The sequence below is a fragment of the Odocoileus virginianus genome, chromosome 1 (assembly GCF_023699985.2).
Source record: "Odocoileus virginianus isolate 20LAN1187 ecotype Illinois chromosome 1, Ovbor_1.2, whole genome shotgun sequence".
Lineage (NCBI taxonomy): Eukaryota > Metazoa > Chordata > Mammalia > Artiodactyla > Cervidae > Odocoileus > Odocoileus virginianus.
This window is the reverse complement of record NC_069674.1, coordinates 98,669,022-98,691,438: the sequence shown is the minus strand read 5'-3', so window position 1 is coordinate 98,691,438 and position 22,417 is coordinate 98,669,022. Positions and strand designations below refer to the sequence as shown.

Sequence of the window (22,417 nt, the reverse complement as noted above, 5' to 3'; positions counted from 1 at the left end):
AAGCTTGAAGGCCAGGAGGGACCCAGTGTGCAGAAGGGATTGTGAATGCAACCAACTGGCTAGAGCAGAGGGTTTTGATCAGGGGGTGAGGCGTGGCGGGCGGGTGGTGGGGGCACGTCTGGAACACGTGGTCCGTTTCAGCGCTGCTCTGCCCCAGGGGATCAGATGGTGGTATTCATATCCCGGGACTGTCTTGCTGGAGCCCTGGCTCCGGCTGTGTGGCGTGGAGGTACTTTCTCAATGTAGCTATTTGTACCGGGCCTGTCACTAGCTCGGCAGGAGGTAAAAATCATTTGACAGTCTCTCCTGGCTCTCCCCCATCCAACGCCTGAGAGAGTGGGGGTGTCCGAGTGGGTGGGCGCTGGGGGGAGAGCATGCTTAAGAGCGAAGCAGTCAGTGAAGGCAAGTAAAGGGCGCTGAGAGGCTTGCCCACAGCCCAGAGCCATCCATGCCAGGCAGATAGGCCCCCGCCGTGGGGTCCCCGTGCCTCCACCCTCCTCACGGTCGGCCTTTCAGTTTCACAGTATTTGTTTCTATATGGAAGTCTCTCTCTCACTCTCTCTCCATCTCATTTGTTGCATGCATGCACACACACATACACACACATAATTATTAACAAAAATCACATTAGAATTTAAACTCTCAGCTCTAAGATCCTTCTCCTAAACAAAAAACTACAAGTGAGTACATTTCTGTTTGTTCCCTATTACACGGTAAACAGAAACCACTCGCTGTATGCAGCACCTATTAAACCCATTTGACTTCTCAAGGCAAGAATGATAACATTTTGGATTTCATTTTTGTTTGTCCTGTGAGAGTCTTGAGTTTGGGCCAAAAACCCAGGCCCTGGATGAATGTGCTTCAGACCTCACTTTTTGTCACGAGGCCAAGTGGACTTGGGAGAGAGGGTGGAGCTGTCTGTTCAGACATGATTCTTAGTCTTGCCCTTTGCCTCTGGAGCCAGGGCCCTGGCCCACATCCAGCCGCACAATGGGAAGATTATGGTATTTTCTAGGTAATTTTAAGGAGCGCAAACCCAAAGTAAAGTCAGGTGGTTTCAAGTCTGCACTGAATTTTTCATGTTAAGGATTTGTCCTGATTTGGGTTTTCAGCAGAGCTGTATTTTAAATGATGAAGAGAGCTGTATTCTTCTGGAGACAGGCATGTTTTGGTTGTTTGCTAATGACCTCTGGTTTTGCTTATGGGGAGTTTTGTTAACAAATGGAAATGTAGCACAATAAAACACTCTCTTCCATACTTGCTTTTTTTTCCCTCTTCCTTTTTTTTCTTTTTTTAAACAATGGGAACCCTTGCAGTAAACTGTCAAAACCAGGCTATAGATATTAGTTATTGTAGCATCATTAATACTGTGTAAAAATAAATTAGTCACTTTGGCAATCAGACACATTCTTGTGATCTGCCGTCGGTGCTTTTAAACAGAGCCTTCCCTTCGCTGTTTGATAGATGCTATTGTTAAGAGAAGGGGCTGTGGCGATGTATTCAAAAATACTTTGAAAATTTTCCAGCCTCAGGAAGCCATTATGCAGGAGTTAGCCTTTAAAGGAGACTGATAAGGAGTGGGCTTCCCAAATGGCTTGGTGGTAAAGAATGCACCTGCCTATGCAGGAGACACAGGAGATGCACGTTCTATCCCTGGGTCGGGAAGATTCCCTGGAGGAGGAAATGGCAACCCACTCCAGCATTCTTGCCTGGAGAATCCCATGGGCAGAGGAGCCTGGCGGGCTGCAGTCCATGGGGTCACAAGGAGTTGGATACGACTGAGCACAGAAGGAGAGCCACGTAGGAGCCTGCCTGCTCTGGAATTGAAAGGCTAACAACCCTGGAGAGAGGGTCCTGCTTGGGGACCCTAGCTGGGCTGGCTACCCTGCCTGCTTGCCCTCTCACCCCACCCCTGCCTCACCTTCCAACTGCCTTGTCTAAAAGAGATGGAGCCTGCAGAGGGTCACAAGATTAAACCGAAATACACTCTTGTCTCCAGCACAGAAGGCTTCGTTTCAGGGGTGGGGGAAATAGCTCTGTATTCGGGCAAAAGAAACTGAATCGGACAGAACCGTCATCTCTGGTTCCCGTTCAGTTGGGTCCCTGCGATGGTTTGGCGCGTTGGTCTTGAGGTTGCATAGAGTCTTCCAGTCTGCATCCTCCCCTGTCCCGGTGGTCTCAGACACATGGCAGAGTTACTGGTGTGATATAAGGTGACGCTGAAAATTAAAGAGAGGCTCTGCTGCCGTTGTCTTCACGACAGGCCCCTTCCCGTGGGAGACACAAGAAAGCCCGGGGTGGGGCTGCCATCGTTGACTGCGTGTTAAGTCAACACACAGTGCTGTGTCTTGCACTCTTGGGGGAAATGCCATAAATTCAGAATTTCAGAGAGTGTATATGCCCATGTGGGTGTACACTGGAAGCCAAGGAGAAAAAAAGAGAGCCTTCTTTCTCTTTTCCTTTGAGAGCCATATCAGTTTGCTGGAGTCGCCATAACAAAGTATCAGAGATGGGATGGGTATAACAACAGAAATTTATTTCCTCGCACTTCCGGAGACTGGAAGTCCGAGATCAAGGTATTGATGGGGCTGTCTTCTGAGACCTCTCTCCTGGGCTTGTGGATGGCCATGTTATCCCTGTGTCCTCCCCCGTGCCTGTCTGCATCCAAATCTCCTCCTCTTATAAGGCCACCAGGCACATTGATTAAAGCCCCCCATTATCTCCTTTAACCTTAATCACCTCTTTCTGGAGGCTATATCCAAATAGTCACATTCTGAGGTGCCGAGACAGTGACTTTTGGGGCCAACACAATTTAGCCTATGACAAAAGCTAAGGGTTGAGCCTTGGTTATGGACAAACAGCTTAACAATAATGAGCTTCTCCTGATGTGCTTACACACACACCCGCACATGCACCCACATGCACACCCACACCCCTTGTGCCTGAAGGGCTCTCCTTCCTCCAAGCTGGCTCCCAGGGGCAGCAGGGCCTGGAAGGACCCATAGTTGGTGAGGGAAAGTTGCAGGAATAGTCGATGCATTATAGCTAATGTGAAGTAAGTTTGTTTGCTTGGGGTGGGGGGAGGTGTGTTGCTTCCTACAGGACTTTAATACATTTAATTCCTGATTATTGGCATTTGTGAATGGAATTTTGCATAACAGTCATGGACTTCCATTAATAGCTTCATCTTTAAATGCCTGAATTTATAGCATAGAAGTTTCTTCCACAGTTTAGAAGTAACATCGGTAGTTATCCCTGCAGTTTTTTTAAAATTAATTTTTATTGGCGTGCAGTTGATTTTACAATGTTGTGTTTTTGCTGTATAGCACAGTGGATCAGTTATACATATATCCGCTCTTTTTTAGATGCTTTTCCCGTATAGGTCCTTACAGAGTATTGAGCAGAGGTCTCTGTGGTGCACAGAAGTTCCTCACTAGTTGTCTATTTTATATAGTAGGGTGTGCATATCAACCACAGGCTCCCAATTTATTCTTCCCCTCCCTTTCCCCCTTGGTAACCATAAGCTTTTTTTCCCTACATCTGTGACTCTATTTCCGTTTATAAATAAGTTCATTTGTACCATTTTTTAAGATTCCATATATAAACAACATTGTATGACAATCTCTAGGTCTGCCCACGTTGCTGCACGTGGCATTATTTTGTTTTCATGGCTGAATAATATTCCATTGCGTAAGTGTGTACACACACACACACACACACACACACACACACACATCTTCTTTATCCATTCCTCTGTTGATGAACTTTCTAGGTTGTTCCCATGTCTTGGCTATCATAAATAGTGAGGCAGAGAGCACTGGAGTGTGTGTGTCCTGCCGCTAACAGTTTTCTGCAAGTATATGCCCAGGAGTGGGATTGTTGGATCAAATGGTAGCTCTGTAGAGAAGTCAGTTTGTTGACGCTGAATCCAAAGACCTATCTCATCATTTTTCCTGTGTTCAGAACACATTTACAAACTGATGCATGATGTCTGGTCCCCTTATGGTACTGATTTCCATTCAGGATCTTTTACCATCAAGGCAACATTCTCTTGTTTCTAGGTATCTCTCTTCTTCTCCAGACAAATAAACATAAGAATATGTGAATGTAAAAATATTTCAAGAAAAATTATGTTAATCTCCCTCTCAGGCAAATCTCTCTCTTTCTCTTCCTCTCTCCCACCCCCTCCCCCCTGCCACTACACACACACCAATAGAACTGTATATTTTAAAAAGAATCTCAGGTACATAGTAATGTTTTAAGTCCATAGATAACTTTTGTTTGTTTTCAATGAGATAAAATTCATCAGACATTTAATTCCCAGTACCCTGTTCTTATAATATGCAGGAAGTGCCTGACTAGGTTTCCTGCTGCCCAAGCCTGGTTTTCATTACTATTTTTCACATCACCTTCGTCCACAAGAGCAGTCCCCTGGGTTTGGTTTGTTGCCCATGCCGTGCAAACGTGCTGACCCCTTTGCCATGATGGGGTGCTCTTCATCAGCAATAATACTTAAGGGAGCAGAGTGAAGTGAACCAAAGTAGCATGCTTGAAAAAGAGATAGTCCTAGGAGGATGCTGAATCAGGAACCCATCAGGAAAAGCAGAGGTTCAACCCTGGGGAGACCAAGAAAGAATCCAGAGCCCAAAGAATCAGGGGAAAGTTCAAGGCTGTGCTCAGAGGTGTCAGGAAAAGATGGGACAGCACCCAGATGCTACCCGCTTCAACACCCACTTTGAGTGCATCTTCTCTGCCTCCTGTTTGCCAGGCTTCTTGCCAAGTGTGAGCTACAAAGCTACATGAGAAACTGTCTGAAACATCAAGGATGGTACATCAGAATGGCAAGGGGGTGGTCTTATGAAATAAGGAAAGCAGCCTTAGACAGAAACACAAGTAACACTAGGATCCTCCTAGAGATCTTGGAGGTACTCTGGCCACCTGATGCGGAGAACCGACTCATTAGAAAAGACCCTGATGCTGGGAAAGATTGAAGGCAGGAGGAGAAGGGGATGACAGAGGATGAGATGGTTGGATGGCATCACCGACTCAAAGGACATGAGTTTGAGCAAGCTCTGGGAGTTGGTGATGGACAGGGAAGCCTGGCATGCTGCAGTCCATGGGGTTGCAAAGGCCGAGTGACCGAACTGAGAGATAGGTGGTTTGTGATTGAATGGCTTTAACTATCACAAGCATATCCAAAAATTTGGGTTAGTTTGCCAAACCAATCAAAGAACCAACAGTCCTCCAGTCCAACTGTGGCCATATTTCCTAGCCACTCCTTGACCAACCGTTATTAGCTTTTTGACACTTCTCTCTCCAAGATCATTGGTGAACCCCCTAACTGTTGAGTGTGATGGCTTCTTTTTAGTCCTCATCTTGTGTCATACTGCCTGTCTAGGACTCATTTCTGCAGCCCTCTCTCCTCTTCCTCAGCATCTCTTGTGAAAGATGCTTTGGCATGGACTTAAAGCTTGTCCCCTCTTTCAGTCTCAGACCTACATTTTGACTGCCGGCTTAACCCAGTGTCGTCTCCAGAGACTCAGACGCACCGTGTTTAATACATAAATCAGATCTTCCGGCCCCACTGTGCAGCTGCTGCTTTTTTCTACAATAGAGAAGCTGAAAACTTCCCACATGAATGTTAGACATCTCTGAACCCATTTAGTACGTAGCACAATGCCCTGTACATTTATCACTACATGTTTAATAAATGAGTAGCTTATTGCATTAAAAAAAAAAGTCTTAACTCTGTACCCAAGACCATTCATAACACATCTTTACCCCCGACTCTATCCAAATGAAAATGATTTCCTATTATTCCGTAAGAAGAATCCTCAGACTCCACAGCCTGTCCCCACTTCTTGCCTTCCATCTGGGAATTCCATGCTGATGTTCACCGCCAGGTCTTTTCATGTTGTGACTCCCCCCGCCCCCCCACCCACCGACTGGCTTCCTTACCATGTATCAAAGTCTATGCATCTTGCTAGGCGGGTCCCATCACCTGTCCTAGATAATACCTTCCTTGACCACATCAGACTAAAGGTAACCACCAACAAGCCATCTCCCCAATCTCTGAATTCCTCTGGCACCTAACATCTGTACCACAGAATTTAGCACCTGGCTACCTACTTGTTCGCTTTCTTTGGTATAAACAAACCAGAAAGCCAGTCTCTTTTCCAGAGATTCACAGACATGGTAAATTCCTCCTTGAGTTTTTCCCAAGAATGTGTCTTTGAGGACATTCTTTTATATTTTTTTCTTTCTTCAGATGGGGAAATCTGCATACCTCCTTGTGACATGATGGGTTTTACCCTTTGTCTTAGTTATCAGGAAATATAGAGCTGATTTACTACCAGATTGTGATAATCAGTTTATCTCAGGATCCTTCTATTAGCTCTCTGTTCACCTGCATCTGTTGTGTTTTTATTCTTACTTTTGCCGTATGTTTAACTTGTAAGACAACGTAAGTCCTTTTGGAACAATATGAGAAAATGGGCTCCCAAGGAAACAATTTTCTTTTATTACCTCAAATTTTTATTTTCCTACCTGGGCTCCAAGTCCTTATAAACAGTCACATCTTGTCTTTCTATTGATTTCCTGAAGTAGGAAGAATATGGTAGGTCCTCAGTAAGTCAGTGTTGAGAAATTAATACTTTTGGAGAGCTTAAGTGAAATAATGTATTTTGTTACGGTAGGTGAGGTTATTTTAAACTCCGATGGAAACATCTCCTTAAAAATTGTATAATTCAAGCAGAGGGCCCTGAAGCATATCTATTTCTGCTAGCATTTTGTTAAAGTGTTTAAAGCATCAGAAGAAAAACACAATAAAAATAAAAAGTTAAAGGTTACAGTATCTGAGCATAACCTTTGACACAGATGATGAACAAAATCAATAGTTTGCTGCCATCCACACTTCCTGGATGAAAGTGCATTTTTTTTCCCCCACAAGCCCAAAGCCCTGCTGGATGCCTCTGTAATAAACATGACCTTCGGGTGGTATCTGACTTATTTTTTCTTCGTTTATCCTCAGTTTCACCCCTTCTTCCCCTCCCTTCCTAACATAAGGTGGCAAACATTAAAATCAGCTTTCTAGAAAACTACCTATGCCAGTCATTAGATTCTTTTCTCCCTTTTTCTGGGGCGGGGAGGGGGTGGCAGAGAAGGATGGGGTTCCGTTTTTTAAGCTCACTCAGGGAGAATACTTGAACTGTGAAAGAAACCACAAGAATGTAATCATCAAGTCACAGCCAGACCTAGCCTGTGTCTGTGCTTCCTGTCCATTCACCCCTGAGCCCCCCGCCCCCCCAAACAGTCACCCACCAACACATACCTGTTCAATGTTTATACAGGCATGTGTGAATAATCCATAGAAGTACAAACACTTTTGAGACTTAAAATTTGCCCTGCTGACTGGTTGAGAAGGGCTTGCCGAATCCTTTCTTTTCTCTCTTAACCAGAGCAGAAACGTTTGCCCTTTCATTTCAGTGGTATGCCGGAGGGGTTGCCTCCTCATCCTTCTCCTTCTAAGTGCTAATGTTTGCAGAGTGAATGAGAATGTCAAATAGCAGATACAACTATGTGCATAATCCATGCTTTGTCGCTCATTCATGTCCAGCTCTTTGTGACCCCATGGACTGTAATAGCCCAGCAGGCTCCTTTGTCCGTGGGATTCTCCGGGCAAGAATACTGGAATGGATTGCCATTTCCTCCTTCAGGGGATCTTCCTGACTCAGGGATCGACCCACGTCTCCTGTGTCTCCCGCATTGCAGGCAGATTCTTTTCCCACTGAGCCTTCTGGGAAGCCCACATAATTGTGAAATTCAAAGATACCTCCATCCCCACCTCCTGATCTAACCTGCATGTTATGTCTGATGTTGAAAGATAAATTAAAACTCCTCATTATCCCCCAAAGTAGCTGTATTTGGATCAAACCAGGGTAGGTCCATCTAGGGCAGCCTCATGTGACCTCTTAGCCTTGCAAATTGTCCAGGGTTCATCATTAATACTAGGTCATTTTCTCATGCCCATATTCAATGTCCTGAATCACCTCATTTCATGCTTAGCTGGTGTTTCCAGTTTGAATAGACATTAATTTCAACTTGGCTTAGGCAAAATAAAATAGGTAATCAAATCAATAAAGAAGGTAAGCAGGAAGCATATCAAATGTATTCTCTGTCTGAACTGAATGTTTTGAACTTCTGCTGTGCGGGATTCTCTGTGCCAATTAAAATAAATACACTGTTTCCACCATTAAAATAAAACTGTCAGCTGTCCCACTCTTAGATATAGTATAAAAAAAATACATTGCACTTAACACCAGGAGATGCAGGGGTGCAGACCCAGAAAAAACTTGTCTTGACCCTCTGCAAATGTGTCTTTCGTATGTATGTATGTGTGCTGTACTAAGACACTTCAGTCGTGTCCGACTCTTTGTGACCCTGTGGACTGTAACCCACCAGGCTCCTCTGTCCGTGGGATTCTCCAGGCAAGAATACTGGAGTGGGTTGCCATGTCCTCCTCAAGGGGAACTTCCCGACCCGGGGATCAAACCCATTTCTCTTATGTCTCCTGCATTGTCAGGCAGGTTCTTAACCACTAGCGCCACCTGGGAAGCAAAATTGAGTGTATACAATATACACTGAACTGTTGAGCAGGTAGAATAGGATATTTAATTATTTAGATGACTTTACCATTAAATTTTAAAGCTGAGTATTTGGGTATATGACTTCTTGAAAAGAAACAAAATTCATCTAAATGTTATATTTACTAAATGTTGTGTGACCTCTGATGTCAGGTTAGCTCTGAGAACTGGCAAGTGTTTACGCTGTAGAATTTAGACATAAGAATGAAGGGAGAGTCAGGATGTAATCTATGAAGTGAAAGTGAAAGTCGCTCAGTCATGTTTGACTCTTTGCAACCACATGGACTATACAGTCCATGGAACTCTCCGAGCCAAAATATTGGAGTGTGTAGCCTTTGCCTTCTCCAGGGGATCTTCCCAACCCAGGGACTGAACCCAGATCTCCCACGTTGCAGGCAGATGCTTTACCAGCTGAGCCGCCAGGGAAGATATAATCTGTGGATCTAGGCTTATGTGCATGCCTGCACACCGGCTCAGTCGTGTCGACTCTTTGCAACGCTATGGACTGCAGCCCACCAGGCTCCTTTGTCCTTGGGGTTCTCCAGGCAAGAATACTAGAGCCGGTTGTCATTTCCTTCTCCAGGGGATCTTCCCCACCCAGGGACTGAACCTTTGTCTCTTGCATCTCCTGCATTGGCAGACAGACTCTTTACCACTGTTCCGCCTGGGAACTCCATCTAGGCTTATAACTTTATTTTTTTAAATCTTTAAGAATTATGTATTTCTAAATTTATATATTTATATTTTTGCGTGCCTGCTAAGTTGCTTTGGTCGTATCTGACTCTGCAATGCTATGGACTGTAGCCCACCAGATTCATCTGTCCCTGGGATTCTCCAGGCAAGAATACTGCAGTGGGTTTTCATGCTTTCCTCCCAGGGATCAATTCCACATCTCTTTATGTCTCCTGTGTTGGCAGGTGGGTTCTTTACCAGTAGCACCACCTGGGAAACCCATTTTTCTACATATATGTGTGTATTTTATACATATACACAAATATACATTAAATATAAATTTATTTACAATGGGGAGAGCGTTTGTAAGCCAGACGCTAGAGGGGATGGAGGTGGACAGTTTAAGGGTCAGAGTGGAGATGTTCTACCACTGGATCGACCCACTAACAAAATGCAGTTGTGCAATTTAACCCTAAATGGTAGCAAAGAAATACGCAAGGCTACCTGAGGCTGCAAGTACAGCTATCCTTGCTTGTCTTTCTAACCTTTAAAGGTCCGACTACAACCACACTTCTAGCTGCGTAGGTCCAGTCCGAGGTCAAACTATCCACCAGCATGTCCTAAACACCAGTCTCCGTCCATTCCCTCCTCCTTCCTAACACAGTCCCTCATCAGCCGGAACGTTAGCTGTACGATGAATGTTTCTTTAACCAGCATCATGTTTGGTGTGGAACCGCAGCCGTGGTAGAAAGAGAGTCAGGGGCAGCAGTAACCAGAGAGGGTCTCTTTTGAACTGGCTTGCCTCCTTCTGCAGTCACAGAGGCTGTATCGGAGAGACGCCAGCAGCCCAGACAGAGACCACCGAAAGGTACCAATGAGCCATCCATCAGTTGACACTCTCTGCCCCGCTCTCCTCCAGTCAGGAGGCAGAACTTACCCGAAGCGCCCTAGCAGCTAAGAGGAACCCAAACAGCTGAGTTCAGGAGAGCACCCCAGCTTGAGCGTTTCCCCAGTAATTCTCTACAGGCTTCACTAAAACGCCTGCCCGTTTTGAAGGCGAGCCCTGAGGTGGAGCTGATGTGCATAAAAATTGTGCCTGTGCAGGGGGAAATACTCCTTTATGAACAAGGGAAGCAAAGCTTGTAGGTTTTTTTTTTTTCGTGGCTTTAAACACTCAAATACTAGTCAAAACCTGTGAATATGTATACATTCTTTTATATGGATAATTATCCTCTTTATTGGTGGCGCCTCCTGGATTAGAAGGATTTTTCATGCAAATAAGCAGGAGAGGAAGGTAGTTTAACAAAGAACACCTTTTATGTGGCTTATTCAGCAGAACTTCTACATTTATACAGAGGCAGAGGCTTAATTCCTGGATTTCTAGAGCCTTCTTTCTAATTATTTTATATTAACTAATTCAAATTAAAGTCCTCAGATGTATTTTCGGTTGAGGCACACAAACAACAAACAGACTCACTATACTTAACTCTGTTAAGAATAGCTCAGCCAAAGTGTTTATGCCTGATTTTGAATTTCTCACCACGATAGAAGCAGGTAAAGATAGGATTTGGGTATCAGGAGTATTGTTACAATATGAGCCACAAAAATTAAGGTAAATACAGGATACTTTGTGCTTCAGGAGGACCTGGCACGTAGTTTGCAAATAATGTTTTCCATTTGGTTCAACAGCACCAAAGTCCCCAACACCTTTTTTTGGGCCAACAGAGTTGGTTTTTTGGTTTGGTTTGTGAGTTTGGATTTGTTTGTATAAGGACTTTCTTTTTATGGTAGAGGCATCCATTTTTGTGAGCTTCAAGTTTGGGGGTCCTTTGGGTTTTTTTTTTTTTTAAGTGATATTGTGGTCTCACATTTTTAATGTTTCCTGGAAGAACTGGCTGGCTATTTAATTACCTCACCAGAACCCACATGACAATTTTTGAAGGATATTTTATTATTACTTATTGTTTAGTATTTTGGTCATCATTTTTTCCCCCAACAAGATACAGTTTTCAAGGTAAGATTCCATTTGTTTTCCTTGTGTTTCAGCATAAAAAATACAGAAATGCTACTGCTAGTTGTCCACCCCCATCCGACCTACCCGGATAATACCCTCTTCCCTACTCCCCGCCCTTCCAAAGAAAGGTTCTTGGTTTGGGTCGACATTTCTAAGTTGGCTTTGAAAGCTAATCATTTACAGGCAGATGCAACCTCAAGAACCACAGTGTTTGGAGGTGTTAGGAGGCATTTTAGCACAAAATACTCCTTTTCACCAGCCTTCAAAAAACTAAAGCCCATTGGGACGCCTTGAGCTGTCTGATAAGAGGAAAATAAATCATATAGAGGAAAATAAACACTATATTCCCTGGATGTGACTTTGGTACATTTCTGACATCAGAAATAGAAATTCACCTCTCATGAAATCATTTTATACTTAACTGATTGGGAAAATGTGCAGCTGTCCTCATTGTCAGAAGTGTACTTGTAAAATCAAAGCTCAGTCTAGAGATCAAGTCTTTATTGTAAAACGTTGATGGATGTTGTAACTGTTCATTTTTGAACAGAGTTCACTACCTGCCTCTTGTATGTAAATTTAATATTTTTTATCCCTTCTCCAACTGGTCAAATAAGAAATCTTTTATTACCTTTATTATTTCATTTTTTTCACTGAAAACTACCTTCATACATCTTCATGTATTTTGATGAAATATGAATTCAAAGTAAAAAAATTGCTGAGATATAAATTCCACAGAACATCAAGGAAGATGGCTTTAATTATAATATGTAGTTTTGAATAACTCTTTGTTAAACTTTCACATGCTTTATTCCATTCAGCCCTTACCACAGAACAGCCATAGAATCACAAAGCCAGTGGGAACCCTTGAGGTCAGTTTCTCCAGATTTCCATCTTACAGATGAAAAAAAACTAAGATCCAAGGATGTTAAGTGAAATTTCCCAAGGCCTGTAATTTTTGCACTTTCTCCTACTTCCTTTTCTGTTCCATCCTCTTCGTTTTGTCCCCATCTATCAGATAATATAATTCAGTTGGAGTCCTTCACCCAAGGTTGTATAGACATTGAGTGAACTTGAACCCGGATCTTTGCTTTTAGCATCATTTTATTCTACTCTCTAAGGCACGGCCTGCTTTAATCTCTGCTGGCTAAAGGGCCATTTCCACCCTTTTTCTTAGTTTGCTGGAGAGATTTCTGTTAGTGTCACAAGGTTCTAAGAGTCCCTGGAATTGTATGGGTAACAGTCTTGGGATTATTAATAACCGATTCAGGAAATGAAAGGTTCTGACTGTGATATTTTTAACTCTTCCTATAAATTACATAATGTGTGCTTAGTAAGTATGGGTTGAATTAAATGGGATAGCAGCCAGGACTGGTAACAGATCTTCTCTTTCTGTGAAGACTGAAGACCTTCACTGTGTTTCATAGAGGATCGCACGGTTCCAGAGGACAGAAAATGTACTTAACAGCTAGAAAAACCAAAGAACCAACTCCAGTGTCGCCACGAACAACCTCGGGAAAGCTACTAGCTTTCCTGAACTATCCTTTTCTTTTCTGTAAATACTGTCTACCTTACAGAGATTTGATGTGGATTAAATTAGACAATATGTGTACAGAGTCAGACACATGCAAACACCCAGCAAATTACCCTTCCCTGCCCTTCAAGTCTGTCTGGAAGGTGACTGGTAGCCTACCTCTCCACGTGGAGAATCAGGGCATTAAAATCATGCTGATCCATGTCTGGTATTTTAGCATTTGGGGGGCACAGCCCTGGAAACCTGTCTGGTTGTTACAGCCTTATTTCATTGGCTTGTGTCACACATACTGTTGGCTGTTTTCCTTTCTCTTTTCTTTTTTCTAACAGGTCAGCAGTACCAAACAGGGCATCAGAAAAGAGAATACACAAGTGAAGGGGTTTTTGCCTAGTGAAATTTGATTGTCTTGAAAAACACTTTCTATAGTAACACACAGTGGAATGATATTTAATTGACTAAGTGGCCTAGTTATTTTGCAGAGTAAATAAGATCATCAAGCTTCTGTAGCTTTAATACATACAAAGAATGTTATAGGTTCCTCCTCAAAAATCTTTGGTCGCATTTGCCCTTACACTTTCCACCTTTCCAAAACTTGTAGTGTTTTAAAACTGGTGCTAATGCGATAGCAAGCTATTACAACTTTGTGGATACAAGCATCTATGTTTCAGAATTCAAAAACAGAACCTTTAGGCCCTAATGCTTTTGACGTATTGTATGAAAGGGCTAATATTTCATGATATATATGTAAATTAGGAAATGTTTTATATTAAGTGGTTCAGACAAATTTTCGGTGAGGTTTTCAACTTACCTTTTGAGTCCCAAATAAGGTAGAATGAAAGCTTCACTTAATGAATACTGCACTTAATATTCAGAATAGCAGTGCTTACTATTATAAGAGTGGCGTTAGCCTGTGCTATGGCGTCTGCTGATCTAATCTTGGGAACTAGTGGTTCATAGATGGTGGTTCCCTTGGTACCCTATTAATGCCTTCAATCCTGACCAAGACTTCTTCATCCTGTAAATTTATCAAGGTTAAAACAAATCCTTTGAAAAATATACATCCTTCTCCCTTGCCCCAAACATGCACAATCTGTAATTTAGAATTACTTGCATAGTGACTTTTAGAATGAAAGATTCAGTCTTGGAGGTAGGAGGTGATAAGGGAATATTAGCATTTCAGTACAAGACTATTTAATACGAGAAAATTGGTTTTTGGTCGGATGAACTAAAAGTTATTTCCAGATGTTTAAAAGGTAAAATATCCAAGATACATTACAGTTTTGACTAAGTTTCTTGAAAAAGAAGCCACCACAAGAGAAAAGGAAGAGATTAGCGAATTAACATACCAAATATGTCAACTTTTTAGAAAATACCTGGATGGCTTTAAAGCTGGATGGGGACTGCAGATTAGTTATATATTTCCTGAATGTCTGAGTGTTTGCATGTGTGTCTACACCTCTATATACTCAGTTATCCTATCAGCTGGGTTATTAATAAAGGGTCCTGAGAACTGACTTTTTAAAGCATGTGTCAATCTTTTCTACTCTTTGATTTTAAGAAAAATGTGTTACTCATATTCTCTAACAAATAGTGACTGGCTAGCTATAAAATCAAGAATTTGGAACAGGAATAATCTACTAAGAGAACTGAATACTCAGAAGCGATCAATGAAGGACCACCTACTTTATCTACCCTGCCTTTCTTTTTTATATATTAATGAAAAAAGATGATGTTATCATACTATTTTAAGGTGTCACTGAATATTCAGATTCTCTGAAGAAGGAAGTTTGAATCATATAGTCCAAGCAGCAGTGACAGGATGGAAAAAAGCTACATCAATTGCAAATAGGCAAATAATCTTAGGTCCAAATTAGAGTGCAAATATGGGATAGAATAGATATATTGGCATAAGAGTTATAATGTAGAGTAAAATACAAAACTATAACGCTAATGTCCATTTAATTCTTTTTGCAATCACAGTGTTACGTGTTTTTTTTTGGTATTTCTTAAAAATAAGACCACACACACTACCCACCCTACACACGCAAAGTCTCACCTAAAATCTTCTATTGCTATAATAGTCTTAACAACTGTATTCACGTCTCAGCAATGCTAAAGCAAGATAATTCATGGAAGGAGAAATCACTTAGTCACTACCTTAAATTTTTGCATTCGGTTCAGGCTGTGGGAGTTTTATTGTTTTCTCACTGATTTTTCCCACTTTGAGTTCACCACATGGATTTTGGGCTCTTTATTTTCCTTCACAGTACATCTTGGGAGTTTGCTCAGATATTTGGTGCTGATTCCCCACAGATACAATCTTTGAACATTTTCTGCAGAAAGGATTTGCTTGTTCATATTGTGTGTTATCATTTTTTGATCTTATTTCTCTGGCCTGTACAGGCATTCGACTGAGCCCATGAAGAGGGTACAGACAGCTGACTGGATGAAGACATTGGGGAAAAAAACTCCCATTGTTTAGATTTCTGTCAGAGGATATAAGAATACTTAATTTCTTTTATCTCTAGGGCTTTCATTATCATTTAAATTTCATTTTACATTAATTGATCAGGGATTAGTAAAGCCATTATGCAGAAATTAGAATAAGACAAGCCAGATGGAATGAATAATTCATGAAGTCCAATTACGTTTTATTTCTGGTGTACGTTCATACTTATCTCTGACTTCTGTGCTATTTTGATGTGACAATATTCACTGGAAATCAGGAGTGCCATTTTAGTTTATTGCATCCCTCTGGAGGGGAAGCATTTGTATGCAGTAGGGGTGTGTTAATGCATTTCCCCCCAAAACACCGATTTTCAGGGCTCTTGGAAATCCTGGGTGAGCTAGAAAAAGTGATTCGCCTTCCACGGGGGTTGAGGGACAGTGCATTGAGCCTCACTAATCCACCTGATTTGGGTGAACTGATCCTGGATAGAGAGACCAGAGTCTCAGAACCGCGAGATGTTTCACGTGCCCGAAGAGCTACAGATCCCTTCTAACTACGGGACCCCATTCCCGCGCAAAGCGTAGATCTGGCCCCGGAGGCGGATGGGAAGCAGCGCTGCAGCCACAGAAAACGGCCGCTAGGTGGCAGGCGTTGCCTTCCGTGCTAAGGGTTCTGGGTCGTCGCGCTTGCCCGGGCTTCCAGCGCCTTCCCCCGCGGGTCTGACCCCGGCGAGCAGAGCACGCCTGGGTTCGGCCCCGAGCCACTGGCGTCGCGTAGGCCGGCGAGCACCCCGTGTTCCCGGCCGCCCGTTCACCTGTGCGCACTGTCTCCCACGACTGTGTCTGAAAGCGCCTCCCCGCCCGTCCCGGCCCCCAGCCCCGTGCGAGTCCCTCCCCGCCCCCACCCCGGTGTTTATTTATGCCAGTGGACAGTTCTAGTAACTTTAAAGCTGCGGCTCACCTTCCCGAGGACTTTCATCTCGGGAAGTTTTATGACACGTTGTGAATGTGCAGAGTTTTTAATTAGGCTCGCCAGACAGCCCGGGGCAGCGGCAGCGCCGCGGAGTCTTCACGGCCCCTCTGTTTTACAGCACAACAAGCCGCTCTACTCCTTTGAAGACAATGCGGACTATGTGTACGACGTCATGTGGTCGCCCGTGCACCCCGCGCTCTTTGCCTGCGTGGACGGGATGGGGCGCCTGGACCTCTGGAACCTCAACAATGACACCGAGGTGAGCGCAGGCGCCGGGCCCGGCGGGCTGGGAGGGGGCGCCGGCGGCTTCTCCGCGTCTCCCCCGCTCCCTCGGAAACGGCCTTTTTTGGACAGACCCTCTAATTGCAGCTGTGCTGCCGACCCCCCATTCTCCCCTGCTCTGCAGGGAATTGGCAGATGCGTTTGGCCCCAAATCATTTAATCTCACTTCATCCCTAAAACCGTGGCAGAATCCTGGACAATTGACGACCCTTCTTTGCAAACAGCAAAACCATACGTGTTCACGCCTTTCACTGCGGGAAAGGACGCAGGGGCATATTTGAGAGTGGTGTTGAAATAACTCTATGGGCAAACACTTGGAAAAGTAAGCTTTTGTGGACTCTGACTTGAGATTGGGCTTTTTAAAAGGGCTGTTTGCCAGCGTTTGCTGTTTGCACGATTTCTGTTTTAAATCCGTAAAAGATGATTCTCTGGACTGTTGATGTTCACATCTAGTCTCCATTTAATTTTTAGAAGGTAAACAATCCATGTCTAAGACTGAACTCACCACTTTTATAATAATTTCTATCTCTGAACATGTATATTAAATTCAGTAAATTTTTTTATATTTTAACATGTCACATTTGGAGCACTTCACAAGTGAAATTTTTTTCAAAGGGCAATTAACAACAGGGAAATAGCCTTTTTAAAAATCATGCTGTATATATTCATGTTTTAAAAATTATGTCACATGTCTTATTCCTCTTTTCCACTCTCAAAATTATTGAGGTGCTGATTTTCAGGTACTAGAGTTTTGGGTTGAGTTTAAAAAGAAACATGAATATTAAAGGTCCTTCAGCTTAATACAATAAAATGGTCTGGTCATCCACTGGTCCATGATTCAGGGTAGCTCTCCATCAATAAGAGTGGACAGGTAAGAAGAACAAGTGCTGAAAACTACATGTCAAGTGGAGAACAAGGGAGAGGTCTTTTGAAGTGTTCTGAACAGGAAACAGCTCAGCCTTTTTAATTAGGAAGCCTACAGCTGGGGGATGTGAGGAGAAGCGGGCTGCCCTGATATTTTTTGGGGAGGGGCAGGGAAATATCCTTCAGGTGTTATTACTGAGTCACTGTATCATACAAGATTATATTCACCTAAAACCACTGCCACACAGTTGTCTTTTACACAAATCTTTCCATTTAACTCTGTTTTTTATTTTTCCTTTTGGCTACCAGAACTCCATGACAAGGACAAGAGTTATGTAATGAAGTGTCTTTGGAAATGAAGGGCAATAGTACGTGCAGGGCCCCTCATTTCGGACATTGAAACGTTTAGAACATCATTGCCTTTCATGGAAAGGTGCCTATTACTCTACAATATAATGGTTTCCCAAAGTCTTTCATCACCATTGATTAAAATCATATTGTTTCTCTCTGGTAGAATAAACTCATTCACTGTAAACAACCAAAAAGAAAACAGTTTTCAGATTGACTTAGGAAACAACCCCCCCCCCCCCCCACACACACACACACACAATTAGAAATCAGATTTACTAGAAGTGAGTTCAGGTGATACTCAACTATTAACATGATGCAGTGGAGTGTCCTACCAACTCCGTAATTCTCTGTAACCCTTTTTGTTTAGTTTTGGCTTTTTATCTGCTCTTTAGGTAAAATGAAATAATATCTCAGCATTGCCAAATGTGATTTTTTTTTTCCCCTTCCCTCTCTCTAGGTATCAAGAGACAACCACATAAGTCTTTTATAGCTAAGCGTTTTAAGAAATTATTACTGGGCATGCAAATCGTTTAGTTTTGCGGTGAACGTAGTTCTGCTTTTGCAATAATAGTAGATACATTGAGCCTGATTCAGATCCAGTAATAAACTGAACACTTTTTAAAACCCTCAAATCATTTTTGTCTTCTGTCAAGTTGAACAAGATTTTTCAAATATTTGTCCGATTAGAAATTAGATTCGTTTAAAAAAAAAAAAAAAAACGAAAAACCTGAAATCTCAGTGCTTCTTTGTCGTTCAAAATACAGTGCTTTTTAAACCAACTTATTCCAACTACTCCTGTGCAAGGACAGTTTACATTCACATACTTCACTGTTACTGATCTCTATGCGGTGTTGTAAATTATGTGTATATATTCTGTCATTGCAATTAAAATAATTAAAAACTGAAAATATATAAGAAACTGAAATACAAGAGTAAGAGACAATTATGGATTATTTTCATTATAGATTCAGCAGCTTTTGAAAACTCATTACTTGTCAAATTGAGGAAATATTTTTGTCATTTTCTTCATACATTTCATAATTCTTTTAGCATGTGTTACAGACTCAGTTTCTATTTTTTTACCCCCACCATTTATGATGTCTATGAAAAGAAGTTATTTTTAAATGGTTAAAATAGAAATTGTTCCAGTTTGCTACATTACTTAATTCCAAATAAATATATAAAATTCTTTAACATGTTTTAGGCATAATTTAAAATGTATCAAAAAATCATTTTCTTTTGAGTGATCTTTTGTCATATTTATTTTAAGATTAAGTACTTTTTATTCAGTTTTTGAGATTGTTCAGAGATAAAATCTGATATTAACCAGCGTTATGAAAAGTGGGAGCCTTATGATCTCCCTAAATTACAGAGTTAAAAATTTTAACTCTGAAAACTATATAGTTGATTGTCAGATTTGTTTTCTGAGTAGCACACTGATAATAAAGTGTATTGACAGAATTATGGCCTATTGCAATTCATATTGTTTTGGCCTTTGAAAAGTTTGGTTAAAAATTCAGTCTCCAGCACTGCACAGCAGGACCCTTTATTGTAGAAATTGTGTATAAAAAAAAAAAAAATGAGCTGGGGACTTTTGTCTAACATTTTTGCTATCAATTGACATACCGTGATTTAAGCAGGTAAAAGAATTTTTATTGATTTCAAGATTAAATTTAAACATAGATTCTTACATATGATGGAGTTTTTATTGCTATTTTAAAGATAGGTGTTGGGTCAATAATCTCATATAAACAGATGGTTTCAATTCCCTTAATAACAGAATGCCGGGGGAGCATAGGCACAGTCCAGGTCGCGTTTCCACCCTAAGAAGTCATGTCTGTTAGACACAGGTCTGGAAACAGTGGCATGAGATGATGTTGGTGGCCCTCTTTTCACTGTATATTTTTTTCCTTTTTGTTTTAACATTTACCTTTTTTAATGGGCTGTTGTCATTTCCTATTCAGCATTCTCATAGAAAGCTCAGAGAGTTGATCTTTCTATCAGTTATAAACTTCCAACCTTCCAGATGTGAGTTTACACAACTCAGGATGAAAAAGGGGTAGACCCACAAAAATTCTTTTTTCCAAATAGTAAGGTTCTTATGACAAATACTGCAGGTTCCATCTCAGCACTTCCAGTTCACTTTCATGATTAATATTTGTAATTATCAATGTTGTCAGATTTCAGGTGCTTATTAAAGGAGGTGTAAGGCCTTTTCTACAAGTAAGTGCTGCACTCTGTCAGGATATCGTCCTGAGGACGTTTTCAAAGTGAGAGCACTTCCTACACCTTGGTCCTGCTGGGAGGCAGGAAAGCAGGGTGGAGAGAGGAAAGGAAAACAGGAGACCTTGAGCTTTTGAACTTTTTCTTCTGAGCATCCCTTCCCTGATGAGGTTTCAAGGGATCAATACATTTTTTTCCCCTGAAGACACTTAGTAATATGACTTATTTTTCACCATACACCCCATCCCTGCCTTTTATAGTATCCTTAATCTTGGTAAATCCTGAAGCCTCCCTCCTCTCCATCAATCCATAAATCAGGACCCAATCCAGAAGTCTCACATTTAGCTGCCGTGTGAATGTTGTCTGTGCACCCTGCATAATCCGCAGAAATACTCATGTCACTCACTGCCCACTGACTATGGCCACAGACCCCCTCTCTTTTCCTTTTTTGTTAAAGTGTTTCTCCTCTCTACCTCTTAATTCAGTGGAGCACATGATTTAGGAACAATGAATCCTTACCAGCTGCACAGGAGACGTATTACTTCATGCACATGCAGACCACGGGGACTCAGCCAGTTAAACGCATCATTGTCAATTCGTATATTTAAATTCAGATTCAGCGATTCTTGGTTTCTGTTGCAACCCCTTTGGCAGGTTCCAACAGCGAGCGTGGCCATTGAGGGGGCGTCCGCCCTAAACCGTGTTCGGTGGGCTCAAGGTGGCAAGGAAGTTGCCGTTGGGGACTCAGAAGGCCGTATTTGGATCTACGACGTCGGAGAGGTACCTATTATTTGGCTTGGGTGTTTTGATTTAGTGTTTTGGTGCTCAGGCTTTTTTTTGCTTGTATACCTGGTTTAAATACTTAGTGAAATTATTGACAGCACCTTGTGGACTGTGAGAGCCCTCTCTAGTACGTTTGCAAATTTCCATTGACTTCAGTGGGCGTTTGGGGAGACCTCCTTAGGGCCTAATTTGGTCTTCCGTCTCCACACACAGGACCTGTTAGTTGAGGGTCAGGCTACTTTCTGAGTGCTGCCGAATTCCCAGCTATCCTGTGATGAAGCATGGTCTTCCCTCCACCTGCACTCCCACCCATCCCACCCCCTGCCAATTTCATGAGAATGAAAAGTTTGTCAAATTCATCATGCTCCCATTGAATTTAGAATTTGTTGTTGATTTTGAAAAGTCAAAATCAACTGGTATGTTGATAAAAAGCTGGTATGTTCAATTAAAAGGTATATACTATTACTCTTTAATTAAAAGTAGCCAATTGAATAGCTGAGGTGAGTCAGAACTTTGTACCGTTTTCATGATATTCACAGTTGTTATATGCAGTGTATGCTTCTCTGGTTTATCTCGTTATATGATGTGTAAAATATTTCTGAATATTATGGCACACATCAGAAGAAAGAACTACATATTTGATTTCAGATCAATCTCCTTGAATATCCATACTACACTTAATATTACATTACAAAGCAATTTTATGGAAGCATATCTGTTTATTTTTCTCTGTGAGAAAGTGTTGAAAAAAACCTTCATTTCTGATGGGGTGAAAGAAGTTTTTTCTTAAAGACAAAATATGGAACTTTCAAGCCAAACAAAATAAGCATGTTGTGTAAATTGTGTTAGTGCAGTACGATCTAGCATTTGCATCCTGGGGGGAACATATACCACATTTTCTAGGCATAACCTCCTACACCTCAGGAGTGTGCTTTGAGTATTGGGTGGATGGGCAGAGCTGATCACACTGAGAAGGGTTCTTTATGGTTTCATCAATGAGCTTTCTACAATTTTGGCAATCCTAGATGGTGTGTTCTACAGTGGAACTTGGGTGATGCTATATGGCAGAGTTGGTCGTGTTGAAACAAGCTGGGTGGTGTTTGTGTGTGTACGTGTTTTAATTTAGAGACAGAAAGCAAGTGACTTCAGAGATGGGAGTTTTCTGTTGGGGATGTACAACTCTTAAGTCAAATAGCTGAAGAATCTCGCAGTTCCACTGCATACTATTTCATTAGACTCCTCCTTAACTACCCCTGATGCCGCAGGCTGAGTCATTCCAGCACTGACAAAGGCTCTGTTAATATTCATCCCCAGTGGTGAAGAAGGAAATGGTCTGCTGACTATTGACGTAGCTTGGAACCTTTGAGAAAAAGAATATTCTTCAGGAACTGGAAATATTGCCAATATATTTTAAAGCCAAAATATTGCCAATATTTCCTTCAGTGAATATTTTAGTCAGCTCGTCTTTTTCATGGTCTTCATCAAAATACAACTAAGCAGCAAAAACATGTATTCTACATTTGTTCATTTGTTTAAAAAAATTGAGAGGTAGAAAAGAAGGGAAATATTAAGAAACAAAAAAGTTCCTCTCTTTCCTTTGTTTATAATGGGTATAATTGCAGCAGAGAAAACAG

General features: G+C 41.8%; 1 protein-coding gene across 7 annotated transcripts in view; it reads left to right on the top strand.

Annotated features, from left to right (window-relative positions):
- Positions 1-22,417, top strand: part of DYNC1I1 (dynein cytoplasmic 1 intermediate chain 1) — a 371,384-nt gene that overhangs the window by 330,872 nt on the left and 18,095 nt on the right. For 6 of the 7 annotated variants that reach the window (XM_070471269.1, XM_070471273.1, XM_070471261.1 and 3 more), the window contains 2 exons: positions 16,399-16,539; positions 20,655-20,780. The exons of the other annotated variant lie outside the window; for it this stretch is intronic. In XM_070471269.1, the coding sequence (XP_070327370.1) occupies positions 16,399-16,539; positions 20,655-20,780 (267 nt within the window). The remainder of the gene's footprint in view (positions 1-16,398; positions 16,540-20,654; positions 20,781-22,417) is intronic. 7 annotated transcript variants of the gene reach the window in all.